Genomic DNA, 22,835 nt, shown 5'->3' with positions numbered 1-22,835 from the left:
TACAAGCGCTCTACCTTTTTCTTGTGAGATAAGACCAGAAGCAAAAACAGGAAGGAAGGCAACTGGACCAAACATTTGTTCAAACATCTCAAATATTTATTTATAGATTAAAAAAATACAAATAAAGTTGCAACACATATTACATGATGTATGGTTGACACAGTAGGACACACTAGGACAGTTTGAGTGTGTCCACCAGGTCTTTGTAATGGTATTTGTCCGATATCGTCTCTACCTTGTCCCAGGCCTGGATGCTTCCCAAAACAGTCAGCACTTCGCTCACCACAGCCCTACAGAAACCACATTACATACATTAACATCAAAACACTACCTTCACCATGGTACATTAATCTGCCTAAAAGTACATTTGAGGTAGGCAGGCAGTGTTACCGTGTGTTGGGGTGGTCAGGCTGCTGTTTGCAGACTGAATGGGCAGTCTGGAGGAGGTGGTCACTGAAGGACTTCAGCTGAGAGGGACAGGAGCTCAGGTCTTTAAACCAGGACTTAGGAAAACACACCGCGACCTGCTCAGCGAGAGAAAATGACACCACTAAACTGAGTCATCTCAAAAGACAGCAGAGCAATTATTCCCCAAGAAAACAACTTGAAACCTCCATAGACAATACATGAACATTAGACACACATGCGATTCACCTACACACCTTTTTACATGTGTGGACAGAGTCATGTGAGTGGGTCTCGTTGAGTAGCGTCATCATCAGGTAGCGGTTCAGGAGTTTGTCCAACATTAGCTCCTTCAGAACATGTTCAGATATCAACCCATCCCACTGGCCAACGTTACCTAGGAGCTGATGCACAAGAGACAAAACAACACTAAAAGCATTGGATGTTACAGAAACAGCAAGAGAGACAATCAAATCACATTTTATTTGGTCACATGCGCCAAATACAACCTTACCGTGAAATGCTTACTTTACAAGCCCTCAACCAACAATCTAGTTCAAGAAAGAGTTAAGAAAAGATCTACTAAATAAATTAAAAGTAAAAAATCAAATCAAAAAGAAACAAAATAACAATAATGAGACTGTATACACGGGGTACCGGTACCGAGTCAATGTGCGGGGGTACAGGTTAGTCCAGGTCATTTGTACATGTAGGTAGGGGTAAAGTGACTATGCATAGATAATAAACAGCGAATAGCAGCAGTGTATAAACAGGGGGGGTGGGATCAATGTAAATAGTCCAGGTGGCCATTTGATTAGCTGTTCAGGAGTCTTATGACTTGGGGGTAGAAGCTGTTAAGGAGCCTTTTGGACCTAGACTTGGCGCTCCGGTACCGCTTGCCATGCGGTAGTAGAGAGAACAGTTTGACAAGGGTGACTGGAGTCCTTGACAATTTTTAGGGTCTTCCTCTGACACAGCCTAGTATATAGGTCCTGGATGTTAGGAAGCCTGGTCCCAGGGATGTACTGGGCTGTGCACAATACCCCCTGTAGTGCTTTACGGTCGGATGCTGAGCAGTTGTCGTACCAGGCAGTGATGCAACCGGTCAGGATGCTCTCAATGGTGCAGCTGTAGAACTATTTGAGGATCTGGGGACCATTGCCAAATCTTTTCAGTCTCCTGAGGGGGGAAAGGCATTGTTGTGCCCTCTTTATGACTGTCTTGGTGTGTTTGGACCATGATAGTTTGTTGGTGATGTGGACACCAAGGACCTTGAAGCTCTTGACCCGCTCCACCACAGCCTCGTCGATGTGAAGGGCGGCATGTTCATCCCCTCCTTTTCCTGTAGTTCACGATCAGGTCCTTTGTCTTGCTCACGTTGAGCACGACAAAGGGAGAGGTTGTTGTCCTGGCACCACACTGCCAGGTCCCTGACCTCCTCCCTATAGGCTGACAAGTCTCCTTGTACCTGCCGCTGAAAAACATCCCCACAGCATGATGCTGCCACCACCATGCTTCACCGTAGGGATGGTGCCAGGTGTCCTCCAGACGTGATGTTTGGCATTCAGGTTGTGATAAAGCCGGGGATCGAACCCAGGTTGCGATGCAGTGTCTTAGACTGCTGCACCAGTCGGGAAGCTTTTCTTTTTTTTTCTTTTGCAAATCTTTCTAGAAACCTGTTTTCGCTTTGTCATTATGGGGTGTTGTGTGCAGATTAATGAGGGGAAAAATGTAATACATTGTAGAACAAGGCAGTAACGTAAAAAACTGTGGAAGGGTCTGAATACATTCTGAATGCACTGCAGCTGCAATAACCAGCACACAAAGCTCTGTCTCCCTCTTAACTATTGGTAGAAATTGTAATCTCCTAATTTTCCTGCAGCAAAATGTGCCTGCATTAGGCTATTGTTGATATGTGTATTTCACGCTATGTTGAGGTAAACATCTTAGTATAATGCTTGTATGGATAATGCAATCAAATGCATTGTAGTTAAAAATGACTGGCTACCACCACCGAGTTCTGTATGTTAGCTATGCTACCAGTTTATACGAACGGGAGTTAGCATTTGTAGTGGGAAGTTATAATGGCCTAACTGAGCCACATGGTCACTACAGTACCATCCACTCATGGGAAGCACACCATCGAAAAAAAGACTATTTTAAAACAGTGTTTTTACGTACCTTCACAGCTGTCCAGAACTGCTGGTCTCTGAACCTCCTCTGCGGAGAGGACTTGTCATCTAAAAACCTGTCAAAACAACCAGACAGTTATGGTCAAGTAAGCTACGTTATGACAAGCTTGGTATAAACATGTTCCAATGTGAAATTTCTAGCTCAGGGCTCTCCAACCCTATTCCTGGAGAGTTACCATCCTGTAACTGTTCGCTCCAACTCTAATTTAGAGCACATGATTTTAATTCTGGATGATCAATTGATCACAACTGAGGTTAGAGTGAAAAAACGTACAGGAGGGTGGTCCTCCAGGAACATGGTTGGAGAGCCTTGATTCTAGCTAGATGAACCACTTAAAGAATCACATTGAGACAACCCTGGGTGGATTCACTCACTTCTTAGGGTATAGAGGGATGAAGATGTCATCATCCACGGAACTCCTCAATCTACCACTCACTGCTTCAACAAACGCCTGGCAGGGGACAGGATCGAATGAAAACACAGGACAGGGACGGACAGAGGGAACTATTTACATTCTGACACACTCACAGGAAGTAGGTTAGGTTTCAAAATGTTTCTCTCCAATTCTGTGACTACAGCCAGTCAACATTCTGGTTGGCATTCTTTGTGACTAGAACCTTGACTAGGGAAGTGGTTCCCAAAGCTGTCATCAAGACAAAGGGTGGCTACTTTGAATAGCTTCAAATATATTCTGATTTGTTTAACACTTTTTTTGATTACTATATGATTCCATATGTGTTATTTCATTAATTTTGATGTCTTCACTATAATTCTACAAAAGTAAATAAAGAAAAAACCTTGAATGAGTAGATGTGTCCGAACTTGACTGGTAAAGTATATAGACAGAAAGTATTCAGACCCCTTGACTGGTAAAGTATATAGACAGAAAGTATTCAGACCCCTTGACTGGTAAAGTATATAGACAGAAAGTATTCAGACCCCTTGACTGGTAAAGTATATAGACAGAAAGTATTCAGACCCCTTGACTGGTAAAGTATATAGACAGAAAGTATTCAGACCCCTTGACTGGTAAAGTATATAGACAGAAAGTATTCAGACCCCTTGACTGGTAAAGTATATAGACAGAAAGTATTCAGACCCCTTGACTGGTAAAGTATATAGACAGAAAGTATTCAGACCCCTTGACTGGTAAAGTATATAGACAGAAAGTATTCAGACCCCTTGACTGGTAAAGTATATAGACAGAAAGTATTCAGACCCCTTGACTGGTAAAGTATATAGACAGAAAGTATTCAGACCCCTTGACTGGTAAAGTATAGACAGAAAGTATTCAGACCCCTTGACTGGTAAAGTATAGACAGAAAGTATTCAGACCCCTTGACTGGTAAAGTATAGACAGAAAGTATTCAGACCCCTTGACTGGTAAAGTATAGACAGAAAGTATTCAGACCCCTTGACTGTTAAAGTATAGACAGAAAGTATTCAGACCCCTTGACTGTTAAAGTATAGACAGAAAGTATTCAGACCCCTTGACTTTCCACATTTTGTTACGTCATAGGCTTCTCTAAAATGGATAAAAAATGTAATAAATCCTCAATCTACACACAATACCCCATAATGACAGTGAAAACAGGTTAAGAAATGTTTGCAAATTTATTACAAATTCAAAACAGAAATACCTTATCTACATTAGTATTCAGACCCTTTGCAATGAGACTCGAAATTGAGCTCAGGTGCATCCTGTTTCCATTGATCATCCTTGGGATGTTTCTACAACTTGATTGGAGTCCACCTGTGGTAAATTCATTTGATTGGACATGATTTGGAAAGGCACACACCTGTCTATATAAGGTCCCACAGTTGACAGTGCATGTCAGAGCAAAAACCAAGCCATGAGGTCAAAGGAACCGTCCGTAGAGCTCCGAGACATGATTGTGTCGAGGCACAGATCTGGGGAATGGAACTAAAAAATATCTGCAGCATTGAAGGTCCCCAAGAACATAGTGGCCTCCATCATTCTGGAAGAAGTTTGGAACCACCAATTCTCTTCCTAGGGCTGGCCACCCAGCAAAACTGAGCAATCCGGGGAGAAAAGCCTTGATTGCCAAATGTCACATCTGGATGAAACCTGGCACCATACCTACGGTGAAGCATGGTGGTGGCAGCATCATGCTTTGGGGATGTTTTACAGCGGCAGGGACTGATGAACGAAGCAAAGTACAGAGAGATCCTTGATGAAAACCTGCTCCAGAGCTCTCAGGACCTTGGAAGGTGAACCATCACCCCAGTCTAACAAGACAACAACCCTAAGCACACAGCCAAGACAACGCAGGAGTGGCTTCAGGACAAGTCTCTGAATGTCCTTGGAGTGGCCGAGCCAGAGCCCGGACGTGAACTGGATCGAAACATCTCTCCAACATAACAGAGCTTGCTTTGTCATTATGTTGTATTGTGTGTAGATTGATGAGGGGAAAAACATAATTGAATCAGTTTTAGAATAAGGCTGTAACGTAACAAAATGTAGAAAAAGTCAAGGGGTCTGAATACTTCCCAAATTCACTGTATTAGTATGTTAGTTTTTTAAAGGTACACTTTATATACTGTTTGTGTCATGAATCTTGTTCTGGAGGCAGCTCTGCAGAGTGGTCACTAGCTGGCACAGACACAATGTCATAACATCTGATTATAAACCTTACCTTAACCACACTGCTAACCCTAAAGCCTAACCTTGAATTATGACCAAAATTGTACAATATAGACAATTCTGCAGCCGGCCTATATAAGACGAAGTCGCTCAGTTCTGCCTCCAGGACAAAATTCATGACAATTAAACGTCAACCTGCATTGGAAACAGAGGGGAAGACAGGCTGTCTCCAGTGGGGAGTTGCATATGTGACTGGCTGGGAGTGTTGTTGCTGCACTGGAGATGCAATATTAACTGTTACCTTGACCGGTTTGCTCTGCTCTCCCTCAAACAGAAAGTAGTCATCCTCCAGTCTGTGACACAGCTCAGACAGACACAGAGACTGACGGCTGGACAGAGGGTCCCACACCAACTCCACAAAACCTGTGAGGAGGAGGGACGCACATTAAAGTGACACAGTCCTCGGTAAAGTCACAGGCCCACTCATGACAACATTGATAAAGGGAGTGAGTTACACATCAGTATGGAGTTAAGTATGGGTTTTTTACTTGGACTATGTTCTACATTGTAGAATAATAGTGAAGACATCAAACGTATGAAATAACACATATGGAATCATGTAGTAAACAAATCTAAATATATTTTACATTCTTCAAAGAAGCCCCACTTCAACGAGTGGAGAGCGAAGGAAAAGCAGACAAGTGCTCAGCATATGTGGGAACTCCTTCAAGACTGTTAGAAAAGCATTCCTGGTGAAGCTGGTTGAAAGAGTGTGCAAAGCTGTCAAAGGCAAAGGGTGGCTCCTTTAAAGAATGTATTTAAAAATACACTGCTCAAAAAAATAAAGGGAACACTTAAACAACACAATGTAACTCCAAGTCAATCACACTTCTGTGAAATCAAACTGTCCACTTAGGAAGCAACACTGATTGACAATACATTTCACATGCTGTTGTGCAAATGGAATAGACAACAGTTGGATATTATAGGCAATTAGCGAGACACCCCCAATAAAGGAGTGGTTCTGCAGGTGGGGACCACAGACCACTTCTCAGTTCTTATGCTTCCTGGCTGATGTTTTGGTCACTTTTGAATGCTGGCGGTGCTTTCACTCTAGTGGTAGCATGAGACAGAGTCTACAACACACACAAGTGGCTCAGGTAGTGCAGCTCATCCAGGATGACACATCAATGCGAGCTGTGGCCAGAAGGTTTGCTGTGTCTGTCAGCGTAGTGTCCAGAGCATGGAGGCGCTACCAGGAGACAGGCCAGTACATCAGGAGATGTGGAGGAGGCCGTAGGAGGGCAACAACCCAGCAGCAGGACCGCTACCTCTGCCTTTGTGCAAGGAGGAGCACTGCCAGAGCCCTGCAAAATGACCTGGTGGTATGAGGGCCCGATGTCCACAGGTCCGATCTCCACAGGTGGGGGTTGTGCTTACAGCCCAACACCGTGCCCAACAACGTTTGGCATTTGCCAGAGAACACCAAGATTGGTGCCACTGGCGCCCTGTGCTCTTCACAGATGAAAGCAGGTTCACACTGAGCATGTGACAGACGTGACAGAGTCTGGAGACGCCGTGGAGAATGTTCTGCTGCCTGCAACATCCTCCAGCATGACCTGTTTGGCGGTGGGTCAGTCATGGTGTGGGGTGGCATTTCTTTGGGGGGGGGCGCACAGCCCTCCATGTGCTCGCCAGAGGTAGCCTGACTGCCATTAGGTACCGAGATGAGATCCTCAGACCCCTTGTGAGACCATATGCTGGTGCGGTTGGCCCTGGGTTCCTCCTAATGCAAGACAATGCTAGACCTCATGTGGCTGGAGTGTGTCAGCAGTTCCTGCAAGAGAAAGGCATTGATGCTATGGACTGGCCCGCCCGTTCCCCAGACCTGAATCCAATTGAGCACATCTGGGACATCATGTCTCACTCCATCCACCAACGCCACGTTGCACCAGACTGTCCAGGAGTTGGCGGATGCTTTAGTCCAGGTCTGGGAGGAGATCCCTCAGGAGACCATCCACCACCTCATCAGGAGCATGCCCAGGCATTGCAGGGAGGTCATACAGGCACATGGAGGTCACACACACTACTGAGCCTCATTTGGACTTGTTTTAAGGACATTACATCAAAGTTGGATCAGCCTGTAGTGTGGTTTTCCACTTTAATTTTGAGTGTGACTCCAAATCCAGACCTCCATGGATAGATAAATTTGATTTCCATTGATAATTTTTGTGTGATTTTGTTGTCAGCACATTCAACTATGTAAAGAAAAAAGTATTTAATAAGAATATTTCATTCATTCAGATCTAGGATGTGTTATTTTAGTGTTCCCTTTATTTTTTTGAGCAGTCTATATAACCCTATTTTTTTTTTTTTCTTAACACTTTACTACAGGATTCCATGTATTATTTCATAGTTTTGATGTCTTCACTGTTTATTCTACAATGTAGAAAATCCTAAAAATAAAGAAACTGTACTGTGTATGTGTGTATGGTGACCTTGTATCTTGGGCAGGAGAGTCTTCTCTATGATCGCAGGCAGTGTTTTCCTGTCAGTGTGGTCTGCCTCCTGGTAACCCAGGCCGTGACAGAACGTCTCTACAGCAGAGAACCACGGCAGGGCCTCAAAGTCCTCTCCTGCAGCCTGATACACACAGAGAATTATTATGACATCAAATACAGAGATACGTCAAAATAAACACAAAGAACGATCTGTGTGGCGTCCAGTACGTATTTTGTACCTGTAGAGGGTTCCAGCCTAAAAGTTGGTGTCTAATGAGCGGGTTGAGTAGTTTGGGCAGACAGAGGCTAATGTAGGCTGAGTGGTAGGACTCGGAGAAGGCTACTCTCCACTCGTTGAAGCGAGACAGAACCTTCTTCACCTCCCAGAAGTCCTCCTGCACGTCACAGAACACATCCTGGGACCTGCTCAGGATCTCCTCTGAATTAAACAGGAGGGATAAAGAGATGTGAGAGTGTAAATGCTGTCTGTTATTCTACGGTATAGAGAGCAGCACTAAACTAAGGAATGGGATGGCAAATCTATAGCTGGATAGATAGATAATTAGATAGATTTAGCATATTGCAGACATCCATTTGGGAATTAAATACTAGGCTGAAATTAAGGTGTCACCAACACACGTTTGGTAAGTGGAGGAAATATGTCCTCGCCCAAGACAGCTACACCGCTCACCTCTCGCCCTCTGCAGTTCTGCCTCTTCCTCAGGAGAAGGTTCGCTGTCGGCCGTCAGGCTACCATATTCTTCCTCACCTGGCTCTCCTGACTCACTGGATGATCAGATCAAACAGTAACATTGTGACACAGTGGTGGAAGTGAGCGTGTAACATTGTGACACAGTGGTGGAAGTGACCGTGTAACATTGTGACACAGTGGTGGAAGTGACCGTGTAACATCGTGACACAGTGGTGGAAGTGAGTGCGTAACATCGTGACACAGTGGTGGAAGTGAGCGTGTAACATCGTGACACAGTGGTGGAAGTGAGCGCGTAACATCGTGACACAGTGGTGGAAGTGAGCGTGTAACATCGTGACACAGTGGTGGAAGTGAGCGTGTAACATCGTGACACAGTGGTGGAAGTGAGCGTGTAACATCGTGACACAGTGGTGGAAGTGAGCGCGTAACATCGTGACACAGTGGTGGAAGTGAGCGCGTAACATCGTGACACAGTGGTGGAAGTGAGCGCGTAACATCGTGACACAGTGGTGGAAGTGAGCGCGTAACATCGTGACACAGTGGTGGAAGTGAGCGCGTAACATCGTGACACAGTGGTGGAAGTGAGCGCGTAACATCGTGACACAGTGGTGGAAGTGAGCGCGTAACATCGTGACACAGTGGTGGAAGTGACCGTGTAACATCGTGACACAGTGGTGGAAGTGACCGTGTAACATCGTGACACAGTGGTGGAAGTGACCGTGTAACATCGTGACACAGTGGTGGAAGTGACCGTGTAACATCGTGACACAGTGGTGGAAGTGACCGTGTAACATCGTGACACAGTGGTGGAAGTGACCGTGTAACATCGTGACTGGTTAAACCTAAAGCGATGTGTAAGTACTAAACAGAGTATTCTCACTCACCTTTTATTTGTTTCTTCATTCCCACTTTCCCCGGTGTCTCCTTCCCTCTGTGGATCAGTGGCATCTAGAGTGAGAGAGAGAGTGATAATAAGTCTAGAAATTCACCCAACTAGAACCAATAAACAGATGAAGAGAGTGGGAGGAGGAGTACTACAGTTAACATTCTGCCTTTTCACTGACAAGGACCACACACTCATAGTACACAAACAGAGACACTCACAGCTGAGCTGCTGGAGGCAAGATGACTCCTGTCGTATAGCCTCTCGTCTCCTTGACAACAGTACCTCCGCCTGGTCAGACAGAAGAGTGTGCATGTCCACCTCCACACTGTTGATCTCTACCACCTAGAGATGATCAATTAATCAGTCAATCACTGTTATTATCACCCCTCATTAACATTGTCTCAATCACAAACTTTCACATATCTCACAGTGCTTCTGTTTGTCATTTTAAAGACCAGAACATGCCAACAGACACTTCCAGAATTCCTCTGACCTTCTCTCTGAGACATTCCACCAGGTTCTGAATGTAGGTGTTGGTGTCCCGGTAGAACTGAAGCTGGCGGTCGGAGGAACCACTCTCCAGGTTCTCCAGAGAGGTTCTAGAGCTGTCCATGTCCACTTCCATCCTCCTCAGGTCTGCCTCATGAGCCCTGTGGACCTCCCTCAGATCACACAGTCTGGAGAGGGGAAGGAGAGGAAGAAGGAGATGTATGGTGGGAGGATGAAGGGGAGAGAGGAGAAGAGAAGTGGAGAAAAGGTGGAGCTTTGATCTACTAGACAAACATTATTTTGCAGCTAGAGTACATGAGGTATATTGTATTGAGGAGGTCAGGATGAATGAACTGACTTCCCAGTGATCCTCTTCTTCACCACGCTGAGGCTGATGAGAGGCAGACACTCTGGGATGTTGACTCTCTGTTTCCGTCTACTACTACTGCTCCTCACAGAGCCACTGCCCTCACTGCCTGATGGACTCTAGGGGGACAGACAGAGTTAGGAGGTGGAATGAAACTGAAAGTGTGTGTGTGTGGGTAGGTGAGACAGAGGAGTGGAATGAAACTGAAAGTGTGTGTGTGGGTAGGTGAGACAGAGGAGTGGAATGAAACTGAAAGTGTGTGTGTGTGTGTGTGTGTGTGGGTAGGTGAGACAGAGGAGTGGAATGAAACTGAAAGTGTGTGTGTGTGTGCATATATTACCTGTTCCCCAGGGTGTCTCTTGACTCCCTTTCCAATCTGTTGCTCCTCCCAGAGGTTGTTGTCCTCGCTCTCCTGGTCGTCAGACTCACTAGCACCACTACCTCCTGTACCGAACAGGCAGGGATGGAGCCATACAGGGAAATACAGAGAGAAAGACAGACTGTCACTTCCTCAAGTATCAACACAACAAAGACTAAAAACAAAGAGAACACATTTCAGCATTCAGTCAAAGGAGGTGTGATAAGCTCATCTAGAACTCACTACACCGTCTCCAAGCCATAGATACATCATTATGGGGTTTGATTATTAACTGCCTGTTTATTATTTATTACTAAAACTTAAAAAAATTAACTGTTGCCCAGGACCACAAAACAATAGATCTTCCATTCTCTCAACTCCCTCCTCTCACCCATCTTCTCTGCTATCCTCTCCCTGATGGTTTTGGACCGCGGGGCAAACTCAATCCTGCGTTCATGGTCGTCTGGCTCATCATCGTCATCATAATCTTCGTCAGTGCGTTCCTCCAGGTCCTGGTCTGGGGTCCGGGGGGAGCTCTCCCCGTCTCTCCCCAGGGAGATATAGTCTTTCTGGGCTCTGGCCGCCTGACGCTGCCTTCTGGCCGCCTGGATCCTTCTTGCATCTGGGATCACCACTATACACACACACACACACACACGGGATGTCTCTTCAGAATGCTGCCTATCTGCCGGTCTCTGTGTAGACCAGTGGTGGACCATCTTACCCTGCAAGGGGCCGTTGTAGCTACAGGCTGGTTAAGACAAACTCATTCTTTGGAGCTATTTGATTTTGTCCATGTCCTGAAACTAACTTTTGCATCTACCAGCCAGTGTGGCTGACTGATTTAAAAAAAAATAAAAAAAATAAAAAATAATAATTACTAGCCACTCAGAATTTTCACCAGCATTTGGCTGATTGCTGGTACACATTTTTGGCATTCGATAAATTCCAGCCTTTTCTCTGGAGCCCGAGCTATCTGTGAGGCTGACCTGGTTTGTGTTTCTGAGTGGAGGACTTGGAGGATGTGGAGGACATGGAGGAGGCAGAGCTGGATGTGGATGACTTGGCGCCTCCCTCTCCGTCACTCTCTGATGACAGTTCTTCTCCAGACCTCTCGTTCTGGGACACAACCACAGTCACATCTTTCCTGGCTGGGGTCAAAACAGACATGGTTAGACTGATCAATCATCTAGCCTTAACAGTGGTGTGTTTACAGCATTAAAATGGCAACGTTGTGCTCACCAGTAGGCCGGGAGGACTTTGCAGGGGAAGCCTCCTTTCTCCTGGCTTGGAAGACCACAGCTTTATCTGACGATTTCTTTAGTTTGAACTCAGATCCTTCAAAACGGGAAGAGAGAGAGAGAGAAAAAAACTGTTATTAATAACACAACTGACTGTCTCTCTAAATCAAGACATTGGGTTCACCGTACATCTCAAATGGCTTCATATCCTTGTCAAACATGTTATTGAAACCTTGGGTGAATCTAAATTGTATTTCCTTGATTCCTCATGCCCTCCCCTCTGATCTTCTCTTCCAATGTGTTTTGAGAAGGAGGCAAGAAGCGACAATGCATGGAATCAAGGAAATACAATTGAGATTCACCCCTCTCCTCCACCTGAACTAGAGAACTAGCCAGGTGAAGGATAGGACATTCATATATCGGATATTCAATTAACGCCGCCACCAGTCCTGTGTTTTCACTTTTCAGACAGTACAAATGAAGGACACAATGAGGGGAAGCCACTTTACAGATACTCTTACACAACACCCACCTTACTGTCAGTGACGTTTGAAATACGTCTGTGGACTGTGAGTTTACATAACAAAAACAGGTCAAACGCGTACCTTCTTTCTCATTAGAGAAGCTGAGCACGTTTCCTTTCTTCTTCCGTCCATCCTTGTCCTCTTTACTGTTAGGCGGTCTAGTGCCAACGAACGGCCCACTAGTACCATATTCTACCGCGTCTTCAGCACCACTCGAGTCCGACTTGGGTGACTTCGCCTCCCGCTTGGAACTGCATGAGATCCCCCGATTCTGCGGCAACTTGACGGGCTTTATGCTAGAAGCGGTAGCTTGTGTTTTACTTCCATCATCCTCTCCGCTCTTCTGTTCATCTTCATCGCTCGATTTTCCTTTCCTTTGCCTGAAGTTTCTTCGCGGTTTCTTGTTGAACATTTTCAGGACAAGGTGATCGCCGTGTAAATAAATCGCAATACGGTAAGTCGGAAATAAATTTGAGAAGAAGTAAATCTGTCGGCAATCCTCTCGAAATGCATTTTGGGTCATGTAGTTAGTCAGTGTCGGGGACTCGGGTGGGGTGCGTTCACGGTCACAATAACGACGTTTTAATTATATCAATACATTACCAATTTCTGAAATTATAGTATTATGTGATAGTTACAGTATAGTTACAGACTTCCATAGTAAACACTATGGAAGTCTGAAAAACAGTAACAGTATTTTCTTATTATTGTTTCCAAGTCCTCCTTTTTAGCTGATCCAACAAGAGGAATTACCCATAGACTTAGATAGACATCGCATCCTTGTATCTGATCCATCATGGTATTTGTGAGAACATGGGCAGCGCCATTGAGGCCATCTCCATTTTGAAGTAGGCCTAGTCAATTTTCTTATTCTACTACTTCTATGTATTGGCAAACAAACTGAAAGGGTGCATACTTCCATCTAAAGTGTGTTGTTTCAACATGTATAAAGCCAAGGTTGGCGATTTACTGCCAGCTACAAATATGGAATGTTCTTTTTATTTTTTTAAATCTAAAGGCACAACCTCAACGGGAGCCAATGTCTTAAGTATTTGAACATGTTATTACTCCATACTCATGAAAGTGACAAACTGGCTTCCCTTGAAGTCCATGAATAAACACAACTGATGATAATAGGGCAAAATATTTGCTAGCTAATCAACAACTGTAAAGATGTATTTGAGAGTCAAGTGCTCATTATGCAACTTTGTATTCAATACACGTTGGGGATGAAATATAGTTTACCCCATAGTTGCGCACCAGTCGGATTTGTTGCTAAACAACCAACCCGTCCATAGAGGGAAGTTGGAAGGCTACCGCATCAATTCTTTCGACAACAGCTGATTGGCCAGTCCACCAGACCGACTCTGGTCTTCCAACATGGTGCCTGGTGCAGTTGCTAGGTGATTTGTGATGCAAGTGCAAGACCTATTGAGGCAGTAGAATTTAAAATGTATCAAAGAACTGATGGGGCAACTTCCAGGGGTGAGCTGGGTCATGTGACTGGCTTGGGAAGTCAGTATGTCCATAGGAACTGATGGGGCAACTTCCAGGGGTGAGCTGGGTCATGTGGCTGGCTTGGGAAGTCAGTATGTCCATAGGAACTGATGGGGCAACTTCCAGGGGTGAGCTGGGTCATGTGACTGGCTTGGGAAGTCAGTATGTCCATAGGAACTGATGGGGCAACTTCCAGGGGTGAGCTGGGTCATGTGGCTGGCTTGGGAAGTCAGTATGTCCGTAGGAACTGATGGGGCAACTTCCAGGGGTGAGCTGAGCCATGTGGCTGGCTTGGGAAGTCAGTATGTCCATAGGATCAGCTTACCCTCTGGCAGTACAACCACAGAGATCCTATTAAATTACTATGCCATGTTTCCTAATCACAAAAAATTGAATTGAATTGTCTTTGGGGAACAAATAGACGATCTAACCTTCTGTCACAGTTTACCAAATGCGAACTGAAAATATGGTTTTAGCTCAGTGTACACAAATGGGTGTGTCATGCCTCCTCTGAATATTATGTCAACATTTGTCCTTTTTGTGTGACTAGTTAATGTCTTGCGAATTTCAGAAACATATCATGTGTTGGGCTAATATGTTGGATAGATGACGAAAGAGGTAACAGAAGACGGAAATGCATAAAGTTTCCCACTTATTCTGAATTCATCAGCTTCATCATCCGGGGGGGGGGGGGGGGGGGGGGGGGGGTTTAAAGGTCAAATCATGATGCCAGTGATCTTGAGGTCGGAAAGTCGGAGCTCTAGAAAGATGCCTGAGTTTCCGACTTGGGATTCTGAGTTGGATGACCATTCAAAACTATTTTTCCCCAGTCGGAACTAGCTTTTTTCTTCTGAGTTCCCCGTTGTTTTGAACTTACTAAAGTCAGAAGTTGGAGATTTCAGAGTTCCCAGTTCATTTGAACACAGCAATAAAGCAATCAGATGCCCAACGGTGCAGTTGATGATGTGGCACCCAACCATTAGTTGATGCATGCAATGTCTTACGAGGGGTATACGACCAATAATTGACCACAAAACTGACCTTAGATCAGGGGTGGAAGGATGTGACATGTCCCAAGATGGATGACGAGGAGGAGACCTGGCTGACGACTGTGGCACATTTTGTGGGCATGGCCAGGCCAGCGATAGCCAGACTAGTAAATTGGGTTAATAAGGAACAGAAGGTGGGTATTTTCTGCAAACAATACAGTGGATGAAGGTGAGGCATGGATGAAGGTGAGGCATGGATGAAGGTGAGGCATGGATGAAGGTGAGGCATGAGTGTGGTGAACAGATAGACGTGGTTATGGACAGCGAGGAAGAAGAAGAAGAGCCCAGTGCAGGACAGAAGATGTGTTGAGCAAGAATGGCACCAAGTACTACAAACCGTACTCTGCTGTCTCTGATGGCTCAGAAATTGAACCTGACGAGAGTGAGGTTAAATAATAACTGTGGTGGCAGGTGTGGTGGAGACCTCAGAGTCCGAGCCTCACCCCGATGGTCATGCAAAGAATGAATCTGGCCCAGTGGGAGTGACATTTTTGGAGAAAGTGAATCCCTGCCTTTTGACTGACCCACATTTAGTCTCAGGCTGGGTGGAAAAGACATTGTTTACTGTTAAATCAGTGAAGGTTGCTTGATTTAGACTTGTGATCATTTTCCACGTTTCTTCCACCCAGAGGGAGCAGGTGCTTCGCATCACACGTCTTGGGACAAGACCTGTGACTTTACTTGGGACAAGACCTGTGACTTTACTTGGGACAAGACCTGTGACTTTACTTGGGACAAGACCTGTGACTTTACTTGGGACAAGACCTGTGACTTTACTTGGGACAAGACCTGTGACTTTAGTTGGGACAAGACCTGTGACTTTACTTGGGACAAGACCTGTGACTTTACTTGGGACAAGACCTGTGACTTGCTTTACTCTCCGGAGCAGGGCACCTTTTAAAAGGAGTGATTTTTTGGGGGGTGGCGTTAAGTGTTGAGGTGGAGCAACTGAAATAGAGGATTCCCTGGGTCTGTGACGCCCGTTGTTTGGTGCGACACAGGCCCGGTGGCGAGCGTGGTGAAACTGAGAAGACACGGTCTGTCCTTTTGAGTTTTGAAGCGGAGTCTTTAACTGGCAATGTCAAGTTAGTATATGTCTGTTATCCCTTGAGAGCTTTTGTGCCGAACCCACTAAGGTGTTTTAGATGCCATGCTTATGGTCATGATGCAGCAGTGTATAGGATGGAGATTCCGAGATGTGAGAATTGTGCAGGAGGGCATGGGACAAACAAATGTGTCGTATCGGGGGATATGTTGCTGGGGATCAGAAGTTCCCTGTGCAATAGAGACAGTTTGAGGTTGTCAGAGTTTAACAGAATATGCCATATGCTGGGGTGAGTAGTAGTGAGTAGTAGTCCTAGGCCAATACATAGAGATACAAATTTGTGCTCCAGTAAGTTTGGCTTCTTAGCAATCATTTCCATGGTTATCACCTGTACCGCATAAATTGAATGCAAAGAATAGATGTTGTGTTGACAGCTGCAGAGAAGTAGCTGGTTCAAATCCAGGCAACATCACATCTGGCTGTGATTGGGAGTCCCATAGGGCAGCGCACAATTGGCCTAGCTTCGTCTGGGTTGGGCTGGGGTAGGCAGTCATTGTAAATACGTATTTGATCTTAACTGACTTGCCTAGTTAAATAAAGGTTCAATTAAAAAAGCACTTGGGTGTACACGGTTTTACTGCAGAAGAGTAACAAGGTGTAATTGTTGCTACAATTTTAAATGATGATTCCTTTAAATGTTTGTATCAACAAATGTAACGCGATCGACCACTCACTCCCGCACAGTAGGTGGTTGCATGCACAAACAAATGTGCGAACGCTACAATACCGAAGAAGATGATTGTCTAATCAGCTGGATAACTCCATGCGCGCTCCCCTCCTCCCTGTCATACTTCGCCGTGCCCGCGCACCGGCGACCCGCCTGTCATCCATGTTGTCTATGTGATCAAGCTGTCATCAACCGGTCCGGTTTATTAAACTACACATTACTCTCGGAATTACACCATTCTGCCATTACGTGAAGGCTACATAACGCCAGGGAGACCTTGTCGGGGCTATTTAGATTTTTTACTGCGGACAGAAAAGAAGATAAAGTTGATGAGAGGTAAGCGACCCCAAACCGCCTTTCCCAGCGAGCCCATGTTATTATTGTTGGGAAGATATTGCTTGCGAAAACATTGAGCTACTGCCCTTACTTAAATAAAATATTGATTGAATGTACTTAGCTACTATAGTTGTATTATCCCTAGCTAGGGATTTTTTTTATGCACTTGAAACGTGGATTTTTTTTTTTTTTAATCAACACTGATAAGTGTGCCTTCCTCACACGAACTTGTTTGAAGTTGTTCGAACTAAAATATAGCTAAAATGACAAAGCAGACATTGCTATCTAGATAGCCAATAACTAGCCTGTTGTGTTTAAAACCGTATCTCATGCACAAAACTCAAACCAAACACGTTGAGCAGGTTGCAAATGTGTGTCTTGCTTGAGACAAGTGATCAGAGACTTCCACAGTAGCAAGCTGGGTGTCAGTTTTAGATTTGATAGCAGCAGTACAACATAATACAATGCAAAGTGGTTCTGATACTATTGATACTGTTAGCCTACATTGTAAATAAACTAAACCGTCTTATCCTCCACTTGAACGGTTGTTTTGTGTCTGTCTGGTGTTGTCCATGGATCTACATACCCAGGGACTTCACAGCAATTTCAATCATTATCATCTGGTCATTCCAAACAGTATAAAGATCATACCGTATGAAGCATCGTGCCTGTTTACTTTTTGTTTTATGTCAGCAAACGTTGGTGATGTGATTCTACACAGATGTAACATCCCACCCCCCAGACAGGCTGCTGTTGTTGATAGTGGAGTGGACATGGTATTAGATGTTGTTATCTTCTATTAGGCCTGCATTCATTTGGGTAGCGCTGAATGATCCAGACTCACCTGTACATAGCAGGTGGTGAAGCTTGAACTCATGGTTGATTATTTAACACTCAAACAGACTGCAATGCACACAACTTGCTTTGTTTTCCATAACTTGAGGGCCATCGAATAGGGATCAACAACAGAGCTAGTGAGGATTGGTGATAAACAGAGCTGTGATGGGGACATGGATAAATAGAGCTGTGATGGGGACATGGATAAACAGAGCTGTGTTAGGGGACAGGGATAAACAGAGCTGTGATGGGGATAAACAGAGCTGTGATGGGGACAGGGATAAACAGAGCTGTGATGGGGACATGGATAAACAGAGCTGTGTTAGGGGACAGGGATAAACAGAGCTGTGTTAGGGGACAAACAGAGCTGTGATGGGGACAGGGATAAACAGAGCTGTGATGGGGACAGGGATAAACAGAGCTGTGATGGGGACAGGGATAAACAGAGCTGTGATGGGGACAGGGATAAACAGAGCTGTGATGGGGACAGGGATAAACAGAGCTGTGATGGGGACAGGGATAAACAGAGCTGTGATGGGGACAGGGATAAACAGAGCTGTGATGGGATAAGGGGGGATAAACAGAGCTGTGATGGGGACAGGGATAAACAGAGCTGTGATGGGGACAGGGATAAACAGAGCTGTGATGGGGACAGGGATAAACAGAGCTGTGATGGGGACAGGGATAAACAGAGCTGTGTAGGGGACAGGGATAAACAGAGCTGTGTTAGGGGACAGGGATAAACAGAGCTGTGATAGGGGACAGGGATAAACAGAGCTGTGATGGGGACAGGGCTAAACAGAGATGTGATGGGGACAGGGATAAACAGAGCTGTGATGGGGACAGGGATAAACAGAGCTGTGATGGGGACAGGGATAAACAGAGCTGTGATGGGGACAGGGATAAACAGAGCTGTGATGGGGACAGGGATAAACAGAGCTGTGATGGGGACAGGGATAAACAGAGCTGTGATGGGGACAGGGATAAACAGAGCTGTGTTAGGGGACAGGGATAAACAGAGCTGTGATGGGGACAGGGATAAACAGAGCTGTGATGGGGACAGGGATAAACAGAGCTGTGTTAGGGGACAGGGATAAACAGAGCTGTGTTAGGGGACAGGGATAAACAGAGCTGTGTTAGGGGACAGGGATAAACAGAGCTGTGTTAGGGGACATGGATAAAACAGCTGTGATATTGAAAATATCTAAATTGGTCCAAAATGACTTTTTAATGACCTGTTACCAAGTCGTTTACAGTTTCTATTCCATTTAGTTTTCCATACGGATCAATGTGTCTGTGAATTCCTAAAAGCTATCCATGGATTGTTCCAGAAGGTTGTGTTTTTAGGGAGTAATACTGGTTGTTGTAGATGTTTTTTAATAGTTTAATAGTGATGTTAACTATGAATTTGTTAATGTTCTTAGCTTTATCCTTTTGAAAATAGACAGGTACGAATATTCTGGGAAAGAGCTCATCTTCAATATGTTCCCATTGTTTTGTCTTGTGCATTGAACTACATGTCACAAGTAGAAGCCCTGGAATAGTGAGTTGATACACTTCCAAGTCTGGAAGGTTGAAACCATCCTCAGACTACGGGAGACATAAAACTTTCCTTTTTATTCTGAGTTTTATTGGCCCATATAAAGACTTATGACCGAGTCTACTTTTGTTTAAAGGAACGTCTTCAGTGAGGTGATTGGTATTACTGAAATGAAATACTGTACTGAACTCTACTCCTCTCTACTGTTCTGTACTGAACTCTACTCCTCTCTACTGTTCTGTACTCTACTGTACTGTACTTTACTGAACTCTACTCCTCTCTACTGTTCGGTACTGAACTCTGCTCCTCTCTACTGTTCTGTACTGAACTCTACTCCTCTCTACTGTACTGTACTTTACTGAACTCTACTCCTCTCTACTGTACTGTACTGAACTCTACTCCTCTCTACTGTTCTGTACTGTACTGTACTGAACTCTACTCCTCTCTACTGTTCTGTACTCTACTGTACTGTACTGAACTCTACTCCTCTCTACTGTTCTGTACTGAACTCTACTCCTCTCTACTGTACTGAACTCTACTCCTCTCTACTGTTCTGTACTGTACTGAACTCTACTCCTCTCTACTGTTCTGTACTGAACTCTACTCCTCTCTACTGTACTGTACTGAACTCTACTCCTCTCTACTGTACTTTACTGAACTCTACTCCTCTCTACTGTACTTTACTGAACTCTACTCCTCTCTACTGTTCTGTTCTGTACTGAACTCTACTCCTCTCTACTGTTCTGTACTGAACTCTACTCCTCTCTACTGTTCTGTACTGAACTCTACTCCTCTCTACTGTTCTGTACTGTACTGAACTCTACTCCTCTCTACTGTTCTGTACTGAACTCTACTCCTCTCTACTGTTCTGTACTCTACTGTACTGTACTTTACTGAACTCTACTCCTCTCTACTGTTCGGTACTGAACTCTGCTCCTCTCTACTGTTCTGTACTGAACTCTACTCCTCTCTACTGTACTGTACTGAACTGAACTCTACTCCTCTCTACTGTTCTGTACTGAACTCTACTCCTCTCTACTGTTCTGTACTGAACTGAACTCTACTCCTCTCTACTGTTCTGTACTGAACTCTACTCCTCTCTACTGTTCTGTACTGAACTGAACTCTACTCCTCTCTACTGTTCTGTACTGAACTGAACTCTACTCCTCTCTACTGTTCTGTACTGAACTCTACTCCTCTCTACTGTTCTGTACTGAACTCCTCTCTACTGTTCTGTACTGAACTCCTCTCTACTGTTCTGTACTGAACTCCTCTCTACTGTTCTGTACTGAACTGAACTCTACTCCTCTCTACTGTTCTGTACTGTACTGAACTCTACTCCTCTCTACTGTTCTGTACTGAACTCTACTCCTCTCTACTGTTCTGTACTGAACTGAACTCTACTCCTCTCTACTGTTCTGTTCTGTACTGAACTCTACTCCTCTCTACTGTTCTGTACTGAACTCTACTCCTCTCTACTGTTCTGTACTGAACTCTACTCCTCTCTACTGTTCTGTTCTGTACTGAACTCTACTCCTCTCTACTGTTCTGTACTGAACTCTACTCCTCTCTACTGTTCTGTACTGAACTCTACTCCTCTCTACTGTTCTGTACTGAACTCTACTCCTCTCTACTGTTCTGTACTGAACTCTACTCCTCTCTACTGTTCTGTACTGAACTCTACTCCTCTCTACTGTTCTGTACTGAACTCTACTCCTCTCTACTGTTCTGTACTGAACTCTACTCCTCTCTACTGTTCTGTACTGAACTCTACTCCTCTCTACTGTTCTGTACTGAACTCTACTCCTCTCTACTGTTCTGTACTGAACTCTACTCCTCTCTACTGTTCTGTACTGAACTCTACTCCTCTCTACTGTTCTGTACTGAACTCTACTCCTCTCTACTGTTCTGTACTGAACTCTACTCCTCTCTACTGTTCTGTACTGAACTCTACTCCTCTCTACTGTTCTGTACTGAACTCTACTCCTCTCTACTGTTCTGTACTGAACTCTACTCCTCTCTACTGTTCTGTACTGAACTCTACTCCTCTCTACTGTTCTGTACTGAACTCTACTCCTCTCTACTGTTCTGTACTGAACTCTACTCCTCTCTACTGTACTGTACTGAACTCTACTCCTCTCTACTGTTCTGTACTGAACTCTACTCCTCTCTACTGTTCTGTACTGAACTCTACTCCTCTCTACTGTTCTGTACTGAACTCTACTCCTCTCTACTGTTCTGTACTGAACTCTACTCCTCTCTACTGTTCTGTACTGAACTCTACTCCTCTCTACTGTTCTGTACTGAACTCTACTCCTCTCTACTGTTCTGTACTGAACTCTACTCCTCTCTACTGTTCTGTACTGAACTCTACTCCTCTCTACTGTTCTGTACTGAACTCTACTCCTCTCTACTGTTCTGTACTGAACTCTACTCCTCTCTACTGTTCTGTACTGAACTCTACTCCTCTCTACTGTTCTGTACTGAACTCTACTCCTCTCTACTGTTCTGTACTGAACTCTACTCCTCTCTACTGTACTGTACTGAACTCTACTCCTCTCTACTGTTCTGTACTGAACTCTACTCCTCTCTACTGTTCTGTACTGAACTCTACTCCTCTCTACTGTTCTGTACTGAACTCTACTCCTCTCTACTGTTCTGTACTGAACTCTACTCCTCTCTACTGTTCTGTACTGAACTCTACTCCTCTCTACTGTTCTGTGCTGTACTGAACTCTACTCCTCTCTACTGTTCTGTGCTGTACTGAACTCTACTCCTCTCTACTGTTCTGTACTGAACTCTACTCCTCTCTACTGTTCTGTGCTGTACTTTGATATTGAAACTTGTGAAACAGACGTCTATGATTGGTTCAGATTTGGTCCTATGTGGACCAACCAAATTTGGTCTTGTTTTGGGGGCAGAACTCATTAAAATAATAGCCAGTGTGTTGTTTAATACCCACATATGCAATGGAGGATATTGTATATTTATACCTTTTTGTTGACCTATTTAGGATACATCACCATGAAGAGAATGTATTTCTATGTAGTACAGATCCCATTATGAAATTCTGTTACCGGGTGGAAATCCACAACACTTAATGTAAATCTAGTTCAATAACCGTTGTGTCCATTGTGTCATGTCGTTGCTGACACCCCCTTCTTTCTGAAGACATCGATGAATCTTAATTCGGAGCAGATATTTTAGACTTTTTGGAAAACATGGGGAGACAAAAAAAAAAACCGAAGAGATTTTACCGAAATTCTCGTACCAAACTTTGCATTTGCACAGTTCTTCCAGTTAACATGGTTTTGTAAAATGTTCTGTGTAAATTTGTTAAAAATAGTCTTTGTGCATAGAGTTGTATGGTTCGTTAAACGTTGAAATCAATGGTTTATGTTTGGAATACATTTTAAGTGATAAATCTTGAGTCTCAACGCAATTCCATTACCATGGAAATGCCCATAACCCAAACTATATCAACAGTAGCCAGCTGTTCTCCAACTCTGGTCTTGACTGTGAT

At 44.4% G+C, this 22,835-nt stretch overlaps 2 protein-coding genes across 2 annotated transcripts in view; one reads left to right on the top strand and one right to left on the bottom strand.

Annotated features, from left to right (window-relative positions):
• Nucleotides 1-74: 74 nt before the first annotated feature.
• On the bottom strand, nt 75-12,809 carry gcfc2 (GC-rich sequence DNA-binding factor 2). The gene is made up of 18 exons (XM_020501592.2): nt 12,363-12,809; nt 11,759-11,854; nt 11,506-11,667; nt 10,908-11,150; nt 10,499-10,602; nt 10,150-10,277; nt 9,796-9,979; nt 9,521-9,644; nt 9,301-9,364; nt 8,396-8,490; nt 7,944-8,143; nt 7,702-7,846; nt 5,505-5,626; nt 2,973-3,049; nt 2,587-2,653; nt 663-809; nt 391-524; nt 75-290 (listed from the first exon to the last, which is right to left on the bottom strand). Exons 1-18 carry the CDS (start codon nt 12,802-12,804, stop codon nt 173-175), a joined length of 2,652 nt encoding a protein of 883 aa, XP_020357181.2. The 5' UTR covers nt 12,805-12,809; the 3' UTR covers nt 75-172.
• A 3,908-nt stretch (nt 12,810-16,717) lies between these two features.
• The window catches only part of LOC109904608 (intersectin-2), a 76,313-nt gene continuing 70,195 nt past the window's right edge, over nt 16,718-22,835 (top strand). Inside the window, 1 exon segment of the mRNA XM_031787768.1 lies at nt 16,718-16,935. The gene's annotated coding sequence lies outside the window, so the exon portion shown is untranslated.

Source organism: Oncorhynchus kisutch, linkage group LG14 (assembly GCF_002021735.2).
Source record: "Oncorhynchus kisutch isolate 150728-3 linkage group LG14, Okis_V2, whole genome shotgun sequence".
Classification (NCBI taxonomy): domain Eukaryota; kingdom Metazoa; phylum Chordata; class Actinopteri; order Salmoniformes; family Salmonidae; genus Oncorhynchus; species Oncorhynchus kisutch.
This window is presented reverse-complemented; position numbering and strand designations above follow the sequence as displayed.